Source organism: Diabrotica virgifera, chromosome 8 (genome assembly GCF_917563875.1).
Source record: "Diabrotica virgifera virgifera chromosome 8, PGI_DIABVI_V3a".
Lineage (NCBI taxonomy): Eukaryota > Metazoa > Arthropoda > Insecta > Coleoptera > Chrysomelidae > Diabrotica > Diabrotica virgifera.
Genome location: NC_065450.1, coordinates 114,644,784 through 114,667,189, shown reverse-complemented (window position 1 = coordinate 114,667,189; position 22,406 = coordinate 114,644,784). Strand labels below are relative to the sequence as shown.

Below are 22,406 nucleotides of genomic sequence, written 5' to 3'. Positions count from 1 at the left end.
TTTATAATCTATACCAAGAAAGCTTTTATTTCACCAAGTTATTTAATTATTGATAAATAATTACTGGCCCAAAAAATTTATTTGAAAATTCGAGATTGTGTTGGGAAAACCCACATTTTCCGAGGAAAATTTTCGTCGGAGCAAATCGGGAAAAACATGCCTCTATGTAGAATTAAATTGGGGTGAATTTTTATTTGAGTGTTTTTGGTGTAAAGTTAAAATCTTCGGAGTTATAGACCAATAATTGAAAAAACACGATTTGGGGGCCCCATTTTGTTAATAAAAAAAGTAGCACACTATCTGCGGACTTTGCATACCTATATTATTAATATATAGGATCTTAATATTCGATTCCAGCAATAAAATTGCTGGTAAATAACCTTTCTTTGTACTTTACTAATTAGACCAGCGTATTATAACTATTTTTTTTTCAAAATTTAAAGATTATGCAAAAAAAGAAAAAATTATATTTTGTCGATAAAATATTAAATAAGCATCTCATCTTTATAATCTTTATAAGTTTGATCAATGAATCATGATTATTTTGGTTATTATTGCGATCGTAAATTGTTAATTAACAATTGAATTGTTGCTAAAATATTTGTTTAATTTTCACCGGCTTCTGGAATTACAATCTGTACCAAGAAAGCTTTGATGTCACTAAGTTATTTCATTATTGATTAATAATTACTTACCTAAAACTTTATTTGAAAATTAGAATTTTTGTTGGGAAAACCCGCATTTTCCGAGGAACATTTTCGTCGAAACAAATCGGGAAAAACACATCTCTATGCAGAATTTAATTGCGGTGAATTTTTATTTGAGTGTTTTTGTTGTAAAGTTAAAATCTTCGGAGTTATGGAGCAATAACTGAAAAAAATACGATTTGTCGGCGCCATTTTGTTTATAAAAAAGTAGCACACTGTCTGCGGACTTTTCATACCTATATTATTAATATATAGGATCTTATAATTCGATTCCAGCAATAAAATTGCTGGTAAATAACTTTTCCATGAATTTGGCTAATTAGCCCAGAGTATAAGTCACATTTGGCGATTTTGAGCTTATTACGTCAACATAATGTATTTTTGTGGGTTACACACAATTTAATGCAGAATACACCTGAGCCCCGTAATCGTAGTTGATTTTATAACGATTTAAAATATTCGTATATTTCTGAAACCACCTTAGGCCCACAGAAATTCATGTTGGTGTAATAAACTCAAAATCGTCAAAATGTGACTTAGTTTGTTTATATTTCACAATATCGAAAATTGTTTTTATGAAAAGTTGTTTCTAATTAAAAACTATGTTTTAATATCCTTCTAATTAAACCAATAATTTTTGCAAAGGTTTCTCAAATTACGAATATCCAACATAATTTTATTACAATTATGATAACTATTTATAATTATAATAATTATACAGGGTGTTTCATTGGGAAAGTAACATACGTTAATTGTAGAAAGAGGACACTTAGGTGGTCTCAAAAATACCATACTTAATGGGTCTTACTTCATTAATAACAAAAATACTGGGTGTTTTATCTATTTTGCCATTTTCTTATTTGGTTCATAACTTTTTAACCACACTGAATATTTATTTTATATTTAGCACTGAAATATTCTTTTAGGTGTACAATCAATGAATTTATTTACATTTGTAAAAAATCCAGGTCCGGATTAAAAAATAATAGAAAAATATTCCGACACAAAAACAACACCCTGTACATTAATTTTATTTAAAATGGATTTTGCATTTGAAAAGAGGATGAAAAACTAAATTTAGTGGTATACTTTGAATTGTCGGCAAAATGATTTTTCTGGTAAAATTTTGAATTTGAATTCTGAAATTATGCGAATTGCGAGAACTCGAAGGAGAAAAAACATTGAAATACGACTTATTACTTATTAAACACACTGTATATTTATTTTATATTTAACACCGAATATTATTTAAAGTGCCCAATCAATTAATTTTTTTTCTCTGATTCTGGCCTTGGTTTAGAACTAGAACCTTTAGCCACGTAATTGTATAACTTATCACTAACTCAGGTGTAATGTGTAGTGTGTGTGTTAAGAGACGCTAATTGTATCCGAACGACTGCGGTCCCTCCGGTGAGTACCGATCCCACAAGGACAGAAACTATTTTCATTTATCAATTAATTTATTTACAATTATAAAAAATCCAGGGCCGAATTAAAAAATATTGAAAAAATGCTCCGACCCAAAAAACACCCTGTACATTAAATGTTTTTAAAATTGATTTTGCATTTAAAAAGTGTATGAAAAACTAAATTTACTGGTATACTTTGAATTTTCGGCAAAATGATTTTTCTGGTAAAGTTTTGAATTTGAATTCTTAGGTCTGGATCCCACGTATGAAAAAAAAGTTGATTAATAGCAAGCTGAAAATTTGTTAATAGCTTAAGGGTGTCTAGTCGGACAAACTTTGATATATGGGAACACTGGAACAGGGGCAGTTTTAATTGTGGAACAGGTTAAAAATTTGGAACGGTCACACCACGAAAACGGCACATTTATTTTGTCCGACAGAACAGACTTAAACTCTTCGAACAGAGATTAAACTCTCATGCAAAAATCAGACTGCTATTTATCACCAAATGGGCGTCTTAATGAGTGGAACATGTAGAATATGTCAAATGCCAGGAATTATGACAGGTGATAAATAGCAGTCTGATTTTTGCATGAGAGTTTAATCTCTGTTCAGAGAGTTTAAGTCTGTTCTGTCGGACAAAATAAATGTGCCGTTTTCGTGGTGTGACCGTTCCAAATTTTTAACTTGTTCCACAATTAAAACTGCCCCTGTTCCAGTGTTCCTATATATCAAAGTTCATCCGACTAGGCACCCTTAAGTTATTAACAAATTTTCAGCTTGCTCAACTTTTTTTTCATACGCGGGATCCAGACCTATCTGAAATTATGTGAATTGCGAGAGTTTGGAGTAAAAAAAATTAAAATGTGGCTTAACTTTAATTAATACCAATTAATACCATTATTTAATCAACATTGGTAAAATCTTAACATTTTAGTGTTTTTTATTATGGCGACAAATAATTCGTACCAAATATTCACCTTTAATTAATGAATAAATAATAAAAAGTCCATAAAAATACAATACATAACTTTAATCAACGAACTCCCTTAAAAATTAACAAAAAAAAAAACAGAATAATTTTTTCAAAAAATAACTTATTAAAAATATAGTAATTGTTCAAAATGGCCACCACCATTTTGAAGACAAAGTCTTGCTCTTTTTGTTAATTGTCTGACTGACTTCATATCTCGTCCGGGTTATTCTTCATTTTTGGAAGGCGTCTCGAATCCGGTCAAGAAATTCGTCCCTACTATTTCAAAAGTTATTTTCAGCAATTTTTTTCTGTTTTTTTTTTAATTTTTAAGATAGTTTGTTGATTAAATTTATGTATTTTTTGTGGACTCTTTATTATTTATTCATTAATTAAAGGTGAATATTTGTTATGAATTATTTGTCGCCATAATAAAAAAATATTAAAATATTAACTTTTTACCAATTTAGATTAAAGAATGGTATTGCTTAAAATTAAGTCACATTATAATTTTTTCACTTCGAGCTCTCGCAATTCACATAATTTCAGAATTCAAATTCAAAATTTTACCCGAAAAATAATTTTGCCGAAAATTCAAAGTATACCACTAAATTTAGTTTTTCGTCCTCTATTAACATGCCAAATCCATTTTAAAAAAATTTAATGCACAGGGTGTTTTTTTGGGTCGGAGCAGTTTTTCAATATTTTTTAATTCGGCCGTGGATTTTTTATAATTGTAAATAAATTAATTAATTGGGTCCCTTAAAAATATCCGGTGTTAAATATAAAATAAATATACAGTGTGGTTAACAAATTGTAAGTTGTATTTCAATTTTTTTCTACTTAGAGCTTTCGCAATTCATATAATTTCAGACTTTAAATTCAAAATTTGATCAAAAAATAATTTTGCCGAAAATTAAAAGTATACCATTAAATTAAGTTTTTCATCCTCTTTTCAAATGCAAAATCTATTTTTAAAAAAAATAATGTACATGGTGTTGTTTTTGGGTCAGAATATTTTTCCAATATTTTTTAGTCCGGACCTGGATTTTTTACAGTTTTAAATGAACTAATTGATTGTACACCTTAAATAATATTTGTGTGCCAAATATAAAATAAATATACAGTCTGGTTAAAAAGTTATGAACCAAATAAGAAAATGGCACAATAGATAAAACACCCAGTATCATTGTTATTAATGAAGTAAGACCCATTAAGGTTCCCCATTTTTGACCCATTTTTGAGACCACCTAGGTGTCCTCTTTCTACAGTTAACGTATGTTACTTTCCCAATGAAACACCCTGTATAGAGTTGAACCCTCTTATTAGAATACAGGTTATAGTAATATCCCGGCTTAAAGAATTGAAATTAGAAATGTGGGGTCCAAAACCTTTTTACTAGTCAACAATGATCGCTTATTGGAATATCCAGGTTATAAGAATACTTTTCCTGGGCACGAAGGTTATTCTAATAAGCGGATTCGATTGTAATAATATATACAGGGTGAGTCATGGGGAACTGTACATACTCCTACCTCGTATAGAGGCTCCTATGGGGAATAACAAATGACCATTAAAAAGTGTCTGCTCCCATTGTTTAATAATATACAGGGCGAGTTTCGCATTTTGACAGAAATTTGTATTCGTCATAATTTTTGAACGGTCAGATCGATGTGTCTCTTATTTTGGCCAATCGTTACACTATTACCACCTAATCAACTAATTTATTCAAACTAGAAAAAATCAGGTCCGGATTTAAAAAATTAGTTCATTTTGGTCTTAGAAAAAATTTCACCCTGTATACGCTTTTTGAAAACTCTAATATGAATTTTACAAATAAGACAAATAGGCAATTAAAATGGCATATTTATTTTTTTCCCCACACGATTACTTAATTTTTTATTAAAAAATCAAATTTGTCAAAATCGGAATTTTCTAAAAATGAAAAAAAAAAAAAAAAATGAACTCACGGTTTAACTCGCTACAACTCTGTTCCATTTTAATATTTTTTTTTTGAAATTTTTACAGCACATAGCTCTTACCATTATGAAGACTATGAAAATTGTTGTAGACTTTCAGTCTTCTTCTTGTAAAAGTTGCAAACTTTTAAATCGCAAAAATTAGGTGGAAAAATTTAAAATTTATCCATTTGATTACGTCTATGTTAAACTATGGAGTCCAAAAGAAGTGTTATGGGAAGTTTTAAATCTAGACGTGTTATAGAAAAAAAAAAAGGTAAAACTTTCAATTTTAAGAAAAACGTTGTTTTTGTAAATTAATTTTTGTAAAAAAAGTTAATTTTTTTAAATCTATGCAAAAATTTGCCAAACTTTTTATGCATAGTCAAATTTGATTTTTTAATAAAAAAATAAGTAATCGTGTGGGTAAAAAATAAATATGCCATTTTAATTGCCTATTTGTCTTATTTGTAAAATTTATGTTAGAGTTTTCAAAAAACGTATACAAGGTGAAATTTTTTCTAAGACCCAAACAAACTAATTTTTTAAATCCGGGCCTGATTTTTTCTAGTTTGAATAAATCAGTTGATTGGGTGATAACATAAATTAAATATTTGTTAAAAAAAATTCATTTTTGTAATAAAATTTATTTTTTTTAAATCTATGGTTCACTTTACCAAACTTATAATTATTCATAGTCAAATTTGATTTTTTTTATAAAAAATTAAGTAATCGTGTGGGGAAAAAATAAATATGCCATTTTAATTGCCTATTTGTCTTATTTGTAAAATTTATGTTAGAGTTTTCAAAAAGCGTATACAGGGTGAAATTTTTTCTAAGGCCAAAACGAACTTATTTTTTAAATCCGGACCTGATTTTTTTCTTGTTTGAATAAATCAGTTGATTGGTGGTAACATAAATTAAATATTTGTTCAAAAAAAATTAATTTTTGTAATAAAAGTTATTTTTTTTTAAATCTATGGTTCACTTTAACAAACTTTTAATTATTCATAGTCAAATTTGATTTTTTTTATAAAAAATTAAGTAATCGTGTGGGGAAAAAAAATAAATATGCCATTTTAATTACCTATTTGTCTAATTTGTAAAAATCATATTAGAGTTTTCAAATAGCGTATACAGGGTGAAATTTTTTCTAAGACCAAAACGAACTTATTTTTTAAATCCGGGCCTGATTTTTTCTTGTTTGAGTAAATCAGTTGATTGGTGGTAACATAAATTAAATATTTGTTAAAAAAAATTAATTTTGGTAATAAAAGTTAATTTTTTTAAATCTATGGTTCACTTTACCAAACTTTTAATTTATAATCAAATTTAATTTTTTTATAAAAAATTAAGCAATCGTGTGCGGAAAAAACTAAATATGTTATTTTAATTGCCTATTTGTCTAATTTGTAAAATTCATATTATAGTTTTCAAAAAGCTTATACAGGGTGAAATTTTTTCTAAGACCCAAACGAACTAATTTTTTTAAAGCCGGACCTGATTTTTTTCTAGTTTGAATAAATCAGTTGATTAGGTGGCAATAGTGTAACGGTTGACCAAAATAAGAGACACATCGATCTGACCGTTCAAAAATTATGACGAATACAAATTTCTGTCAAAATGCGAAACTCGCCCTGTATATTATTAAACAATGGGAGCAGACACTTTTTAATGGTCATTTGTTATTCCCCATAGGGGCCTCTATACGAGGTAGGAGTATGTACAGTTCCTCATGACTCACCCTGTATTTCTTTATTGTTTCAAACGCCATCTGTTTATTTCAAATCGTAAACCCTTAGCATTTTTGTTTCACAGATTTTTAACATTAAGAGTGACCGCCCAGTGGCTATAACTCTATTGGTTGATTATTTTTTTAACTGGGTATACATTTGTACGACTTATATCTATTTACTTCACCACTTAATCTAAGCTTATTCTAAACTTTTACTTGTCTATTGTCTATAGTTTATAGGGTAAATCCAGTGGACTACGAATATCTAGTCTGTTATTTTGTAAACTGTTGTCAAGCAGATCGATTACAATATTGTTGGAGTGCACTTGAAGACTCCTTAGTTCACGTTCAGAGTGGAGAAAGGAAAGAGTGCGAGCAAAGAGCAAAGAGTAAAGAGCAAAGAGCACGAGCAAAGAGCAAAGAGCAAAGAAGTGCTAAACCAAAGTGGGATCTGGTAGTTAGGCGAGACGAGAGTTTAGTTCTTTTCCCACTCGGCAGTCAGATAATTATTTTATTTTTTTTTTTCGAAAACTCCTCATTGAATACGTGGCATACTTTCTGACTCGCGGACAATGTTAGAGAATTCATCGTATTAATCAATCCCGCGGTAATCAATATGAATTTCGCCATTTATTCACACTATAGAAAGTTAATATTTTAGAAAACTGTATATTCATATGTATGCACAATATGATTGTTGTCTGATATAACGAGATCCGCGTATAACGAGGTAATTAGTCTGCCATTTCAGTTCTCGTTATAGAGGGAGTATAGTGTATACAGTTTTCTAAAATATTATCTTTCTATAGTGAAGCCATTCAGAGCAATATACAATGCTAAATATTGTTTCCTCGACAATATAGGGTTTCGCCATCATAAATTATAATTTTTTTACAATATTCAGTATCAGTCAATAGATAAACAGAACAGGAAGAAGTTTATTATAGATAGGCGGTGGATTTTATTACAGCACTACCCTCGATAACCGCACTGTTGTTGGGGATATATGTATACAGGTAGTTGGGATATTTACTTATAGCCCCATTACAGCGCTAAAAATAGATAAATAATAATAAAGATACATATTTTACGATTTAATTTTCTCTCGCTATATCCAAATATGCCTCGTTACAGAGGTGTTCAGTTCAATAGGAATTTCATGGGACATCTAGTATACCTCGTTATAAGCGAAACCTCGTAATAACTGTGTTCGTTATAGAGAGAGTCTACTGTATAAACATTAACATAATTATTTATCTAGAGTGTCAAAAAAACTTTTTGAATTAAATTAATTTAAACAAAAAGAAGAATGTATGTAATTTATTTCATTCAAAATACCCATTATTTTACTACTGTCAGAAAACAAAAAAAAAATGAATTCGAAAAATTAACATTGCTTTTCGCTTAAATTCAAGGTTCATACACCTGCCTCTTGGCAGTTCGAATATTTAAATAATACGAAAAGCAATGTTTATTTAACAAATAAACATTTTTGTTTCTGATTTCTGAGAGCAGTAAAATGTATTTTGAATTAAATAAATTACACACATTCTTCTTTTCTTCTAATTTAATTCAAAAAGAATTTTGTTGGACATATCAAAAAGTTATACTCGAGAAGTGGGTGCTTCATTTTTTATTAAACAAATGAATTACGAAATTAGATGTTTTTTTTAAATAACTCCGAAAATATAGATTTTAGAAAAAAATTGACTTGGTCTGAAACTGTTTAAGACCATTTACAAATTCAGAAAATTTTACAAAAAAAACTTATATAAAGAATTTTCTAAAATTAAATCTGTATCTTCTATAATTTTTTATTTATAACGCTAAAGTCACCCTTCTCACAAACATTGGCGCACTGTAAACTAACGTACAGCAAAGTGCACGGTTGAGTTATTTTAATGTAATTCTTTAACTAATGGAGCAAATGAAATTTTACAAATTGAACATAAAAGAAGAATAATTAAGCTATCTTATAGTTATAATAGAAAGAAATAAAATGTATGGGCATAAGTACGGTGTGGACGGAAAATGAGCCTTACATGAATTTTGTTTAAACATGACTTAAAAATGTGTAACTAATACAATTTTTCTTATAAAACTCTCAATTTTGCACAACTTACCTTACAAGCATATTACTAAATGACGTTTTATTAAAAAAAAAATCTCAAAAATTTAATTCAAATGATATGACGTCTCAAAAAATGTAATTTTTGAAATCTTCGTAGTTTTATAAAATTACCACCATTTTAAGACGGTATTACTCAAGTGGGAACAAATCTATTACAGTTTTATAAGTGCTTTTTTAAAGCTTAGGATGTAATCTTTAAAATGCACTGAATTATTTTACTTTAGAAATAAAATAAACTATTTATTTTTAAGAAAATTTAGAAAGATAACAAAAATGTAATAAAAAAACTGAAAATTACCAGCTAAAAAAATGTTTATACAAAGTGATCAAAACTTTTTTCTGTAAAACTTACCTAAAATACATTTAATAATAAGCTTCAACAGAAAATAAATGTTCAGCAAAACTTTTTTTTAGCTCTTATACAGTATGTCTGCGTAAATTGGAACCTATTGATAACTTTTTTTATTAGTTTTACGAAAAAAGTTATTCTTTATAAAATACTCTGCATCGTATATAATCTAAGATGCTATCATCAATATCTGATGGTTGTCTCTTAGATTTTAGACCAGGGAGAGTAACTTTTTTTCGTAAAAGTGATATTAAAATAGTTATCATAATTGTAACAAAATGATGACGAGCATCTGTAATTTGAGAAAAAATTTAAAAAAAGTTTTTCGATTAGAATAATGTAATTGTATATTTAGACATAGTATGACAGCCCTGGGCACTAAGGCTATCTTCTCCCGGTGAGGGTGGTTATCCCTTATCCGAGGGGTGGAATAACTGATACGCTTTTACTTGTTGAGTTGTTTTATTTACACTCGCATTAGCATAAGCTGGTAGCACCTCACCCAAAGAACGTCTCGTGTAGAAAGAGACACTATCTTTAATGTGGAAATATTACGTCTGATCACCAAAATAGAATGACGAATGTCTCATATAATATTATGAATTCCCTTGTTAGAGTTTTACTGTTTATATATTTAGAAATGCCTATTCAGCATCGACCATGAAAAGTGTTTATAATTGACTCTGCAATTATTAGTTGAATCGTGATCTAGGATAACAATATTTATATAATCGAATGAAGGTTGTAATATTGTTATGATGACATAAATAACTGAAAGTAATTATCGTAGATAATTACAGGGTGTTTTTAAGATATATCTACTGAGTACAGATGAATTCTTGTACACCTTCCCTTTTTAGGAATTTTCCGACTACGGGGAGGGAAATTTGCAAGTCGTGCTACCAACCCATACTGTGTTGTAATCAATACAAAAAATTTATTTTATATACAAACTTCCTAAGCCTACGCAAATACATAAATAATATAAAATGTTCGTTTAACAACATTGTTTCGTAACACTTGTCACTCACTGTGTTTTCGGATTGTAAGCATATAATCTATTCTTATGTATTTCCTTGATTTTATTGTTTTCTATTCTGATTTTACAATTGACGTTATTTACTTCTGTTATCGTGAAAGGACCTACATAAAGACTATCAAACTTACCATTCTCTTCCCTTTTTACAAGGACTAGGTCTCCTATTTTAAAGTGTTGTGGTGTTGCTTTGAGCCTATTCTTTTCTTCTTGCCGCTCTTTTTTGTCTTCATTGCTTCTAGTGAGGTGACCTATCGTATCTATGTATTCTGTGTCCTCTGGTTTCGAAGAAGTGTCCGATATCACGTCTTCTTTGACAAGTGTTCTATTCGGTTTGTTAATGTGACATTCATGGCATTGTTTAACGTATTTTCTTACGTCTTTTTCTAAATTTTTCCATCTAAATCTTGCTTTTAGCTTCTTTATTAGTCTATTTTTCTTTAAGTGTCCTCCGAACATCGGGTGATTATGGTATTCTTCTATTAATCTGTGTTTTTCTTTGTCATCTTTTATTGTTTCTGGTACTTCACATATGTATATTTCTATATTCTTCAATTTTTTATTTCCTTCTTTAATAACTTCATCAATTGTGCACATTTTAAAAATAATATCATTTACGTATATTTTTACTTTACGTACTGCATTCTCTACCGCCAGCTTATCAAGCTGTACCAACGCTTGGTTTAAATCGAAATGATTCAATCCTGTGGCTATGCTTTTGCTGCATTTTATTTTGTTTTTGGCCCTAATGCTCAGTCTTGGTGAGATTAGTTCTGCTCCAAAGGACAAAATTGGTAGTCTATGCGCCTCTAAATTATTTAGTACCTTCCTTACTGTCTGTTTGGTGGCTTCTGGCTGTAGTGCGAGTTCACTTTCAGCCTTTGTTTGTCTTGCTTCTTTCTCCTTTTCTTTTGCTTGAGCTCTTGTTATGGCTAGTATATGGGCGTTGTCTATGTATAGGTTTTTTAGTTGATGCAATGTTATTCTTGAAAGGCTGTCTGCGTAGTTACTTTTCCCTGTTATATACTCTATTTCGAGGTCATATTCTTCTAGGTCTAATCTGATCCTCGTGAGTTTTGAGGTTGGTTCTTTCATTGCAAATAGGTGTGTCAAAGGTTTATGGTCTGTTTTTACTTTGAATGTTGGTGCTCCATATAGATAACATTTAAAATAATTAATGCCCCAATGAATCGCTAGTAATTCCTTAACGATTATAGTTGATAAACATTCTCCTTTACTAAAACTTCTTGATGCATATGCTATAGGTAGGTCAATTCCGTTATAATCTTGACTTAGGATTGCTGAACAACTCTCATTGGATGCGTCTGTTGTTAAGATAAACTGTTTGTTGAAATCAGGATATTTTAAAATTGGTGGTTTCGTCAGAGATGCTTTAAGCTTTTTGAATGCTTCTTCACACTCCTCGGTCCACGAAAATTCTACTCCTTTCCTCGATAATTTGTTGAGTGGTCTGCATATTTCCGCAAAATTTTTAATAAAACGTCTGTAATAGTTGCAAAATGCTACAAATCTCTTTGTTTCTTCCGCTGTCTGAGGTGTCGGATATTGTTCAATTACTGCATACTTCGCTTTGTCTGGTAATACTCCCTCTTGAGAAAGATCATGTCCTAAATATGTTACTTCCCTTCTAAAGAATTGACATTTTCCTGGGTTAAGTTTCAAATTGAATTTTCGACATGTCTCGAATGTCTTTTTCAGGTTGTCTAAGTGATGTTTTTCGGATATTCCAATTACTTACTACGATATCGTCCATGTAAAGAAATGCTTTGTCTGGTGTTAATCCTGAAAATGCTATTGACATCATTCTTGAAAAGCTATTTGGGCTTACATTTAATCCAAAAGGTAATCTGGTAAATTGAAATGCTCCATTTTCTGTGCTGAACGATGTGTATTTTCTCGATGATTTTTCTAATGGTATCTGGTGAAAGCCTGACATTAAGTCTATAACTGAAAACCATTTTGCTCTTCCTAGTTGATCTAATATCGAATCTATTCTTGGTAATGGAAATTTGTCTGTAACTATCTTCTTGTTCAGTTGTCTAAAATCTATGCATAATCTCCATGCTTTTCCTCCATCTATAGCTTTTTTCGGTACCAGTACTACTGGGCTGTTGTACTCGGATGTAGATGGTTCTATGATTCCTTGGTCTCTTAGGTTTTGTACTTGTCGATTTAATTCCTCTGTTTGCGCATGAGGTGTCCTATAATTCTTGATATATACCGGAGTTTGGTCTTTAACTCTTAGTTTTTGTTCGTAGAAATTGTTACAGGTTAACATATCATGCCTTAGGGCGAATATGTCCGAATATTCCTCGCATAACGATACTAAGTTGTCTCGTATGTATTCTGGTATGTCTAATTTCAGTGATTCTCGTAATTCTTTTTTTCTGTCCTTGCTGTCGTTGACTAGCCTATATATATTGAATAGTTTAATATCCAACGTCCTGATTGTGCTTGCGTCTACATTTACTGTTTCGTACGTTGTGTTCAAAATTTTGATGTAAGGATTATTACTTGAAATAATTGCTCTTGCTATGAATATTCCTGGTTGTATTTCTTGCTGTTCCACTATCCTGTCTTTCTTTAACGTTTGAAAAATTTTTACGATTTTGTAAATTTCACATCTAGGCGGTATTATTATGGTGTCATTGTCTATATTATCCAGAATTTTCGTACTAATGTAACAATCGTTGTCCTCTTTAATGTGCATTTTAAGGTTTGCGTAATCTAGTATACATTGAAAGTTAGAAATAAAGTCTCTCCCAATGATTCCGTCTGTTGGAATTGGAAAGTTAGGTTCTACCAATTGAAAGATGTGTTCGAATCGAGTTCCTTTTACTTCGAGTGTTGTCTCAACTTCTCCCATTGTTTGCAACTCTCCTTTAGTGACTCCTTTTATTTTCGCCTTTGTGTTTGGTTTCACCTGTTCCTTCATAAAATCTTGTGAACATTATACTATGTGAACTATGATAAAAGTGCTTGTGTTTTCAAGAATTCCTGTTTTCATTCGTACAAAGTTCGTTAGGTTTAGGTCGAAGTTGTAAATGTTATATTTTATTTCTGCCTGTGTGCTTCCAACTTCTTGTTCATTCAAAACCCCAACTGCTGGTTTTCTTGCTCTTCTTGACTGTCCTCTATTTCTAGTAACCTTACGTTCCTGTTACGTCCGCCTCTCTGGTTTCCTCTGTATGTTTGATTGTTAAATTGTCTGTATCCTCTGTTCGAATAATTTCGTTGATTGTCCGTTGCTTCTCCTTCGTTCCGTTGTCCGAAGTTATTTCTTCTTCCTCTGTCATATTTGTTATGGTATCCTCTTCTGTATTGCTGCTGTCCTCTCCTATTCTCGTAGTTTGTCCTATAATTTAAGACTCTTCCTTGTGCATTTTCTTCAGTCGTATCGATCGACAAAAATTTAGATACTACTTCCTGCGGTGATGTAAAGTTACCTGCTTCCAGTATTAGCTTAGCTTTCTCTGCATTAGCGTTTCGTTTCATTGTTGTTACTACTGTTTCCGTCGTATATTTCTTTGCTAAGTCAAGTGGCATTCCTTCCGCTATGTATGCTACTTTTAATTGTTCTGCTAACTCTTCCACTTCAGATGCGTACACTGCTGCATCTCTATGCCCTTGCCTTTTTTTGGCTAATTTGGCTATTAAATTCTTCGGATTATCACCTTTTAATTCTTTCTTTAGTGCTTCAGCTATCCGTGGAATCGTATCTTCTGTGGTTATTAGGTTCCTAGCCTTATTGGTGAGTCGCGTTTTTATTAGCGTTACAGCTGTGTCTTCATGACCTTCTGCCAATTTTCCAAGTAGTTCTAATGCGTCTAAAAATGGTTGTAATTTCCCTGCGCTTCCATCGAACTCGTTGGGCAATATCTTGCTTGCGATATTCAAAAATTCATTGATTGTCAAAGCCATGTTTAATATTGTTATATCTTGTTTTATGTCACCTTTTTTCTCTTTTATTTCGTCGTTAATTATTTCTTCTTCTCCTTCCTCGTCGCTTTTTCCTTCTTCTATTTCCTCATCGCTTTGTTCCTCTTCAACTTCCTTGTCGATTGGTTGATGTATTGAACTTGGAACCACTGTTCTCACCTTTACTGCTTGAAATGATCGTATAACTTTGTCTCTGATTTTTCCAAAATATTTGTTGCACGATTCCCTTTGTTTGTCCGAAAGTGCTTCCCAGTTTTTCCTAGTCAATTGTGTGAACTTGTTATAAGCTTTAATTAGCTGTGTCGTTACTTCTTCCTTTATGTCCTTAGATTTCGGAACTTTTTTCTTTAAGACTCTTCTGCTTTGCCTGTCTATTTCTTGTGCAATTTCCTCAACTATTTTGACAAAATCTTCCCAAGTAACTTTGTTGCTACTCATTTATACATAATTTTTTTTTCAGCTCCTGCACTTCTTAGCGAAAATATAAATTCGATAGTCTTACGGTGTATATAGATATGTAGTATATAGATATATAGTAAAAAATATAGAGATAAAATAATACGTCAATATATGGTAAAAATATGTAAAAATTGCAGTGGTAATAAAAATTCAAAAATAAATAACGTTATATTAACCCTTGTAAATAAGTAGCTAGAATAATAATTTAAATGTATTATGCATATAGCGTATATTTGTTATATCGTATATTTATTTTGATAGGTATATTTACGATAGCAAATATTAAAATCATAAAAAATTGCAAAAATGTACTAAAAATCAGTAGTCAAATAATAAATGAATAAAAGTCAGCAAGGATAAAGTATACGTTGATAAATATGTAAAAATCATATAAAATTGTATCATTGCGTCCTATAATAACTTAATATGAGAGTAAAAAAAAATCTTTGTATATTGATAAATATTGGTAATAGAATAGAATAATTAAGTAAAAATAGGTAAACTTGAAACATATATTAATGTAATTAAGGTAGCACATAATGTTTATACTTTATACTTTATATTAATCAGGAAATCCTCGCTGCACGTTCCATAGCATTGTCCATTTTCCATTGTCCCACGATGTTCCATCTCCATACTATTCCCTTTTCAGCTCCGCGTCGGCCTGATGTCTCCATCCATTTTACATACCACACTGTTGTCTAAGGTGGTCTAGGTGCCTGAACATTGACGTGTTTCTTCATACCTGTCCTGTTCACCAGTCCTGAGTTCTTCCCTGGTTCTGGATCGCCATATGACAGCCCTGGGCACTAAGGCTATCTTCTCCCGGTGAGGGTGGTTATCCCTTATCCGAGGGGTGGAATAACTGATACGCTTTTACTTGTTGAGTTGTTTTATTTACACTCGCATTAGCATAAGCTGGTAGCACCTCACCCAAAGAACGTCTCGTGTAGAAAGAGACACTATCTTTAATGTGGAAATATTACGTCTGATCACCAAAATAGAATGACGAATGTCTCATATAATATTATGAATTCCCTTGTTATAGTTTTACTGTTTATATATTTAGAAATGCCTATTCAGCATCGACCATGAAAAGTGTTTATAATTGACTCTGCAATTATTAGTTGAATCGTGATCTAGGATAACAATATTTATATAATCGAATGAAGGTTGTAATATTGTTATGATGACATAAATAACTGAAAGTAATTATCGTAGATAATTACAGGGTGTTTTTAAGATATATCTACTGAGTACAGATGAATTCTTGTACAATAGTTTCTAATTTCAAACAACTTTTCATAATAGCATTTTTTGATATTCTGGAATATAAAGGTACTTTACCCTTTAACGAAATTCATATTTTTGACATAACTCGTATAAAATTGATAAAATTTGATATCTGATGGTTGGGGTTTTAGATTTTTGACTATCCAGAGCATTTTATTAAGAATAACTTTTTTTCGTAAAATTGATAATAAAAAAGTTTTCCAGGTGATTCCTAGCTACGCAGACACACTGTATAAGAGCTTCTGTATAAGAATTTTCAAATTGTAATGCCATATTCGGATTCAGCATAATCAAAAACAAAATAGAAACATATTTGATCAAAGTAAAATGATGAATTTAACGATATTTTTAAAATTATTTATACAAAACAATTGTTATTGTTTAAACAATTAATAAGCAATTAGCGGCCAAATCTGCGAGTAAAACGTTTTACTTTAACATGTATATAAACTAACAAAAAAAGTTTTAGAAAAATATAAGCTTTTTTGAATTTTTCCGAAACAATGCATATTTTCGTTCGGATTGCACTCCACTATTAATCGTATTTGTAAAGTGTGGGTTGAAATTTTGGGATTTTTGTCTTTCACCATAATTGCAGCGTCATCTGCAAATGCAGTTGATAGATGATGGTCATTGGTTGGAAAGTCAGCAGTAAACAAAGTATAAAGTATGGGACCAAGTACACTTCCTTGGGGTAAACCAGTTTTTATAGGATGAATGTTTGTTATAAAGTCATCATAACTACCTTTGGAAGCGCCTTTCTTCAAGATAAGATTTGAGCACAATGTAGAGGAGCTGAAATAGCTTTTTCTGTAGTTTATAAAGCAATCGGGGGATGCCAAACCTTGTCGAAAGTTTGACTTATGCCCAGGAACACAGCATTGCAGTAGCTCTTTTCCTAAAATGTAGTTTGTGTCACGTCAACGACTCTGTGCACTTGTTCAATGGTCGAGTGTTTAAGGCGAAATCCAAATTGATGCGATGAGACTAGTTCATGTTCATCTACTTCTATTAATAATTGTTTTTTTTATAATTTCCTCTGCCATTTTAAACATATTAGGTAATATGTTTATTGGCCTGTACGATTTACCCTACTCTTTAGTAGGGTTTCTTGGTTTCTGTATTAGTATAATGTCTGCTAACTTCCATTGTGCTGGAAAATATCATACTTGAAAAAATGGACACCTAAATAAATGTTACAAAATGTTATTTTGTTCAATAACTTATTTTTATCTATTCTATTTCATATTATGTATAAATTTTTAGTTTGTGAAAACTGTTATTATAGATAGCAGTGCGTAAAGGATTTAAAGTGTGCGTGAAGTAACAATGTATTTTAAATCGGATTAACTTTTTAGCACTGTTTTTGACACACTTTCATATAATTAAATATCCTTAACTTTCGCGTGGTCATCGTGATGACTTTTGTCAGCAATAAATTACGACAAGCGTTTTGACAGTTTCGTGGTTTGAAAGAAGTTAGAATTTTTAAATGTCAAAGTTCTAAAAATTGTAGAATAGAAGTGAATTCCAGTAACGAAGAGTTACAGTTTTTTATTTGTTTATCGTAGATAAAATATTGTATGAAACTGTGCGTGAAATACTTTTTGCGGACTTACGCAATGTATAGCACTCGCTCCGCTGTCGCTCGTGCTCTACACATCGCCTGCGTTCGCAAAAAGCATAGTTCACGAACTGTTTCATAAATAACTATTTTCTACAAACGTGTTAAAAATGCAATTTTTAGCACTTCATAGGAGCCTTAAAAAGTCACTTTAAAGCACTGGGTGCTTTCAAATTTTTAAGGCACTGCAGTTAAAAGTAAAATGTAAAATTTTGAAAGCAAACGTCAAAATATTTGTATTTCATTTATTAACATTAATATTAATAGTACAATTTGCACAATTTGAAAAATGAATTTCTTGCACTGCAGTTTTACCGTTTTCCATGGTTAAGACGGAATGAGTAGAAATAACTGAGTTTCCAGTCGACGTTGAGGGCATAATATCTTCAGACGTTGTTGGTGATCATTTAGATCTCCTTTCAATGTAATAAACGTTTTTTAAAAGATTTTTAAAATTTAATTTAAACTGTATTATTGCATTGTTACCACGTTTGTAGAAAAAATATTGTATGATATACGTGCTAAAAGTACATTTTTAAGGCACTCGTGTGAATTGCCTTCACATGCGTGCCTTAAAATTGTACTTTTAACATTTATATCATAAATAACTAATAACTATAGTAAACTTATAACAGATTAAAAAGACGAAAGTCAAGAAAATAAATAAAAAAAAGGAACATATCGCGTTAATATACAAAAACTGGTATAGTCCAATTTTAGGACAAACCAAATTGGCATTGCAATATATTTTCACACTACATATTTTCTTTTCAAAACTTAGTGGAATTTGAATAAGAAATTATCTTTAAGTGTATATTAAATTACAATTGTATTTGCATTTTATCTTTTTCTGATAACTAAGAATTTTCCTATAAATAAAGATTCCTCTAGTTAAACCTATACACAGTTACAAACAAAATGTTGAAAATATTAGTTGTGACGCTAGTCCTTTGGGCTGGTGTCAGTTATGCAAAAGGTAAGCAATCATTTGACAAAATTTTGTAAAAACTATGTAGTCTATTAAAATGTTACATTTAGGTTGCATTTCTTAGAGGAGTCAATTTTATTTTTTTTATTGTGTAGGGGGGTTCAGTAGAAGCTTACGTTCAAGTTTTTGGGGTCGTTACCCTTGTCCCCCAGCCGCCATATTGGAAAAAGGGGTGCAAAGGGCTTTCGCGCTGTATCTCCTAAACTAGCAAACATACAGAAAATTCCGTTATACATAAAATGTAGCAAATTAAATTTTCTACAATTTTATATCTATTACTTTTTATCGTCAAGTGACCACCAAAAAACTTATACACAAAAATATGAGAAAATTTTGTAAGAGGTTTCCTTTTGGAGGTTACAACTTTTTTTCCGTTCATTTCACAATAAAATAACATAATAGTGATATCGTAGAGGATTTTTCAATGAATAATTTTCACTATATAGTTGTTTAATTTTATTTATTATCTAGGTTTTACAGCTCTCCAATCTTGACCAGATTCTCGAATTCTCATAGGAATACAATAAAAAAAAAATACTTTTCTATCTATATATTAGTCGAGCGGCAGCAATCGTTATGCCGACCGCGAAAATCAAATTTAAGGTGAATGACCAATTTTGGTCTATTTTTATGTTTTCGAGGTCGCTGAATCCGAATATGAAGTTTATTTTTATCTAGATTTGGTGGAATATGTTTAAAAATCAAAGTTTTATACAAAAATGCCGAAAATCAGTTTTGACGACTTTTAAAATTTACCTCGCTGTATCCTTAGTCGCTGTAAATATTTCCTTTTGAAAATTTTACTGCGTCATATTTGAAGTATGTAAATAACAATGGAATTGGTCCAAAATGTTTAAACACATTAAAACAGGAGTTGTTAGTTTTTAAACATTTTGTCATCATATTTCGTTAGTTTCATGTTTACTTAAAAAAGTTGAGTGACAAATTTTTAGTTTATAATTTTAAACAACACAACAATAAAATATAATTCATGATGAAGAAGTTTTTGGGAAAATTTTAAGTCAAAATATACAATAGGAAAAAAGTTATGTTACTTCATAGACAAGCGGCACACCCCAAAAAACGCTTGTATCTCGAGATCCTGACGACGGTGTGGTGAATTGCTAATTTTGATCATACTTTATGATTTTGATACCAAAAATTCGTTTTTTGCTCTTCTTGAGAATTTTGCATTTTGCGATTGCGTCATTCTTCTTCTGAACCGGAAAACAACTTCTTGGGCCTTTTCTATATATGCTTAGGGTTATAAGTTTTATAGTGGGGAGAAAGGTCAAACACAGATTAATAATAGCATAAGAATGTTAAAATCATAATAAATTGTATGAATAAAAAATATGTATAGATAGAAAAGTAAGCCTAACTTTTTTTTTATTGCATCCCTATGAGCATTGGAGAATCTGGTCAAGTTTGGAGCGATGTAAAACCTATATAAATAAACAGAATTAAACAACTTTTTACTGGATATTGTTCGCTGAAAAACCCTCTACAAAACTGCTATAATAATATTTTATTTTAAAATGAACTGAAAAAAAGTTATAACCTCCAAAAGGAAACTCGTTAAAATTTTTTTTACATATTTTTGTTTATATCTTTTTGTTAGTCACTTGACGATAAAAAGTAATACAAACAAAATTGTAGAAAATTTTATTTGCTACATTTTATGTTTAATTAGATTTTCCGTAGGGCTAGTAGTTTACGAGATCTAGCGCGAAACCCCTTTGCACCCCATTCCCAAGATGGCGGCCGGGGGACAAGGGTGGCGACCCCAAAAACTTGAACTTAAGCTTCTACTGATCCCCCTACACATTAAAGAAATAAAATTGACTCCTGTAACAAATGCAAGGTATGGCTTAAAAAATGTAACATTTTAATTGAGTAATGTATCAAGTTACCAAGCTATAAAATTATATATAATTTAAATAATTTTCTTATATTAAACACAGTTTAATATTGATCATAGAACCTAATTTCTTTTTTAGATGTCAAAAATGACCTAAATGACGTTATTTTATCTAATTCTGAAGATAACAAAATATTGATTCAATCAATAATAGACTCAAAGCCAACAGAACCAACACCACCACCCCCTACTGATCCTCCTGGTCCACCAGAGCCTCCAAGTCCACCTGGTCCCCCACCAAGCAGACGTCCTAGACCACCAGGTCCTCCACCAAGCAGACGTCCTAGACCACCAGGTCCTCCACCAAGCAGACGTCCTAGACCACCAGGCCCTCCACCAAGCAGACGTCCTAGACCACCAGGCCCTCCACCAAGCAGACGTCCTAGACCACCAGGCCCTCCACCAAGCAGACGTCCAAGACCACCAGGCCCTCCACCAAGCAGACGTCCTAGACCACCAGGTCCTCCACCAAGCAGACGTCCTAGACCACCAGGCCCTCCACCAAGCAGACGTCCTAGACCACCAGGTCCTCCACCAAGCAGACGTCCTAGACCACCAGGCCCTCCACCAAGCAGACGTCCTAGACCACCAGGTCCTCCACCAAGTAGACGTCCAAGACCACCAGGCCCTCCACCAAGCAGACGTCCAAGACCACCAGGCCCTCCACCAAGCAGACGTCCAAGACCACCAGGCCCTCCACCAAGCAGACGTCCTAGACCACCAGGTCCTCCACCAAGCAGACGTCCTAGACCACCAGGCCCTCCACCAAGCAGACGTCCTAGACCACCAGGTCCTCCACCAAGTAGACGTCCAAGACCACCAGGCCCTCCACCAAGCAGACGTCCAAGACCTCCAGGCCCTCCACCAAGCAGACGTCCTAGACCACCAGGTCCTCCACCAAGCAGACGTCCAAAACCACCAGGCCCTCCACCAAGCAGACGTCCAAGACCACCAGGCCCTCCTCCAAGCAGACGTCCAAGACCACCAGGCCCTCCACCAAGCAGACGTCCTAGACCACCAGGTCCTCCACCAAGCAGACGTCCATGATAACCTGTGAAGTCAACTTCTTAGTTCCTAAATTGAAAACAATAAAACTTAACTTACGTAATACTAACTTGAAATTTTTTATTTATCCCTTCCGTAATAAAAAATGCATTATTTGATAAAGCATTGAAAACATTTTGTTTTAAACTGAATTATTCACGATCCATCTTAACGTCCAGTTAAGCCTAAGCTGCGTTGAAGATTGTAGATATGTAGGCAGTTGTAGAAGAATGTTTCTTGTTGACTTAAATACTTATTTCACGATCATTTTGGTCTCCCTTTTTTTAGGTACCTTGATTGGTTGCACAGAGAGTATGCAATTTTAAAAATGTTTACAAAAAGAATAGAAGTTTTGTATTGTATTCTAATTTATTATTTAAAAATCCTCTATTCTCTATCAGTACAATCATTCATGCTTAAAATGGATCCAAACCTCGCAATTCTAATTGCCTTCATCGATCTTCTTCAAAATTGGGAAATAAGTTCATTTTATCCTCTTTTTCAAACCTGACTTGATCGTAAAGTATGCTTTTTATTTTTAAGGGGTGAAAACTACCCCTTACTCCAATAAATTGAAAACCGATGAATTAAAGCGGAAATGGGCTATAATTAGATTCAAATATGTTAAATGTCGATTGTTTTGAGTCATGACTTTAATATCATGACATTTTACAGCTCACAACCCTTAAAAAGAACCACTCAGACAAAGATTATTTAAAAAATATGTTCAAGAAATATGATTTTTTTTATATTTTGGATCGTAGTGGGAGAATTTCTTTCCTTCAAGTATAAGAAGTCTGAGATTTAATTTTTTTAATA

General features: G+C 31.7%; 1 protein-coding gene across 1 annotated transcript; it reads left to right on the top strand.

Moving 5' to 3' along the window:
* Window positions 1–18,537: 18,537 nt before the first annotated feature.
* On the top strand, window positions 18,538–21,657 carry LOC126890495 (basic proline-rich protein-like). The gene is made up of 2 exons (XM_050659476.1): window positions 18,538–18,610; window positions 20,623–21,657. Exons 1-2 carry the CDS (start codon window positions 18,553–18,555, stop codon window positions 21,588–21,590), a joined length of 1,026 nt encoding a protein of 341 aa, XP_050515433.1. The 5' UTR covers window positions 18,538–18,552; the 3' UTR covers window positions 21,591–21,657.
* The last annotated feature ends 749 nt before the right edge of the window (window positions 21,658–22,406 follow it).

Bases quoted from the DNA above. Each gene is read 5' to 3' on its own strand.
- LOC126890495 (XM_050659476.1), top strand. From the start codon at position 18,553: ATGTTGAAAATATTAGTTGTGACGCTAGTCCTTTGGGCTGGTGTCAGT. The intron at 18,611-20,622 runs GTAAGCAATCAT...TTTCTTTTTTAG, and splicing joins TGGTGTCAGTTATGCAAAAG to ATGTCAAAAATGACCTAAAT.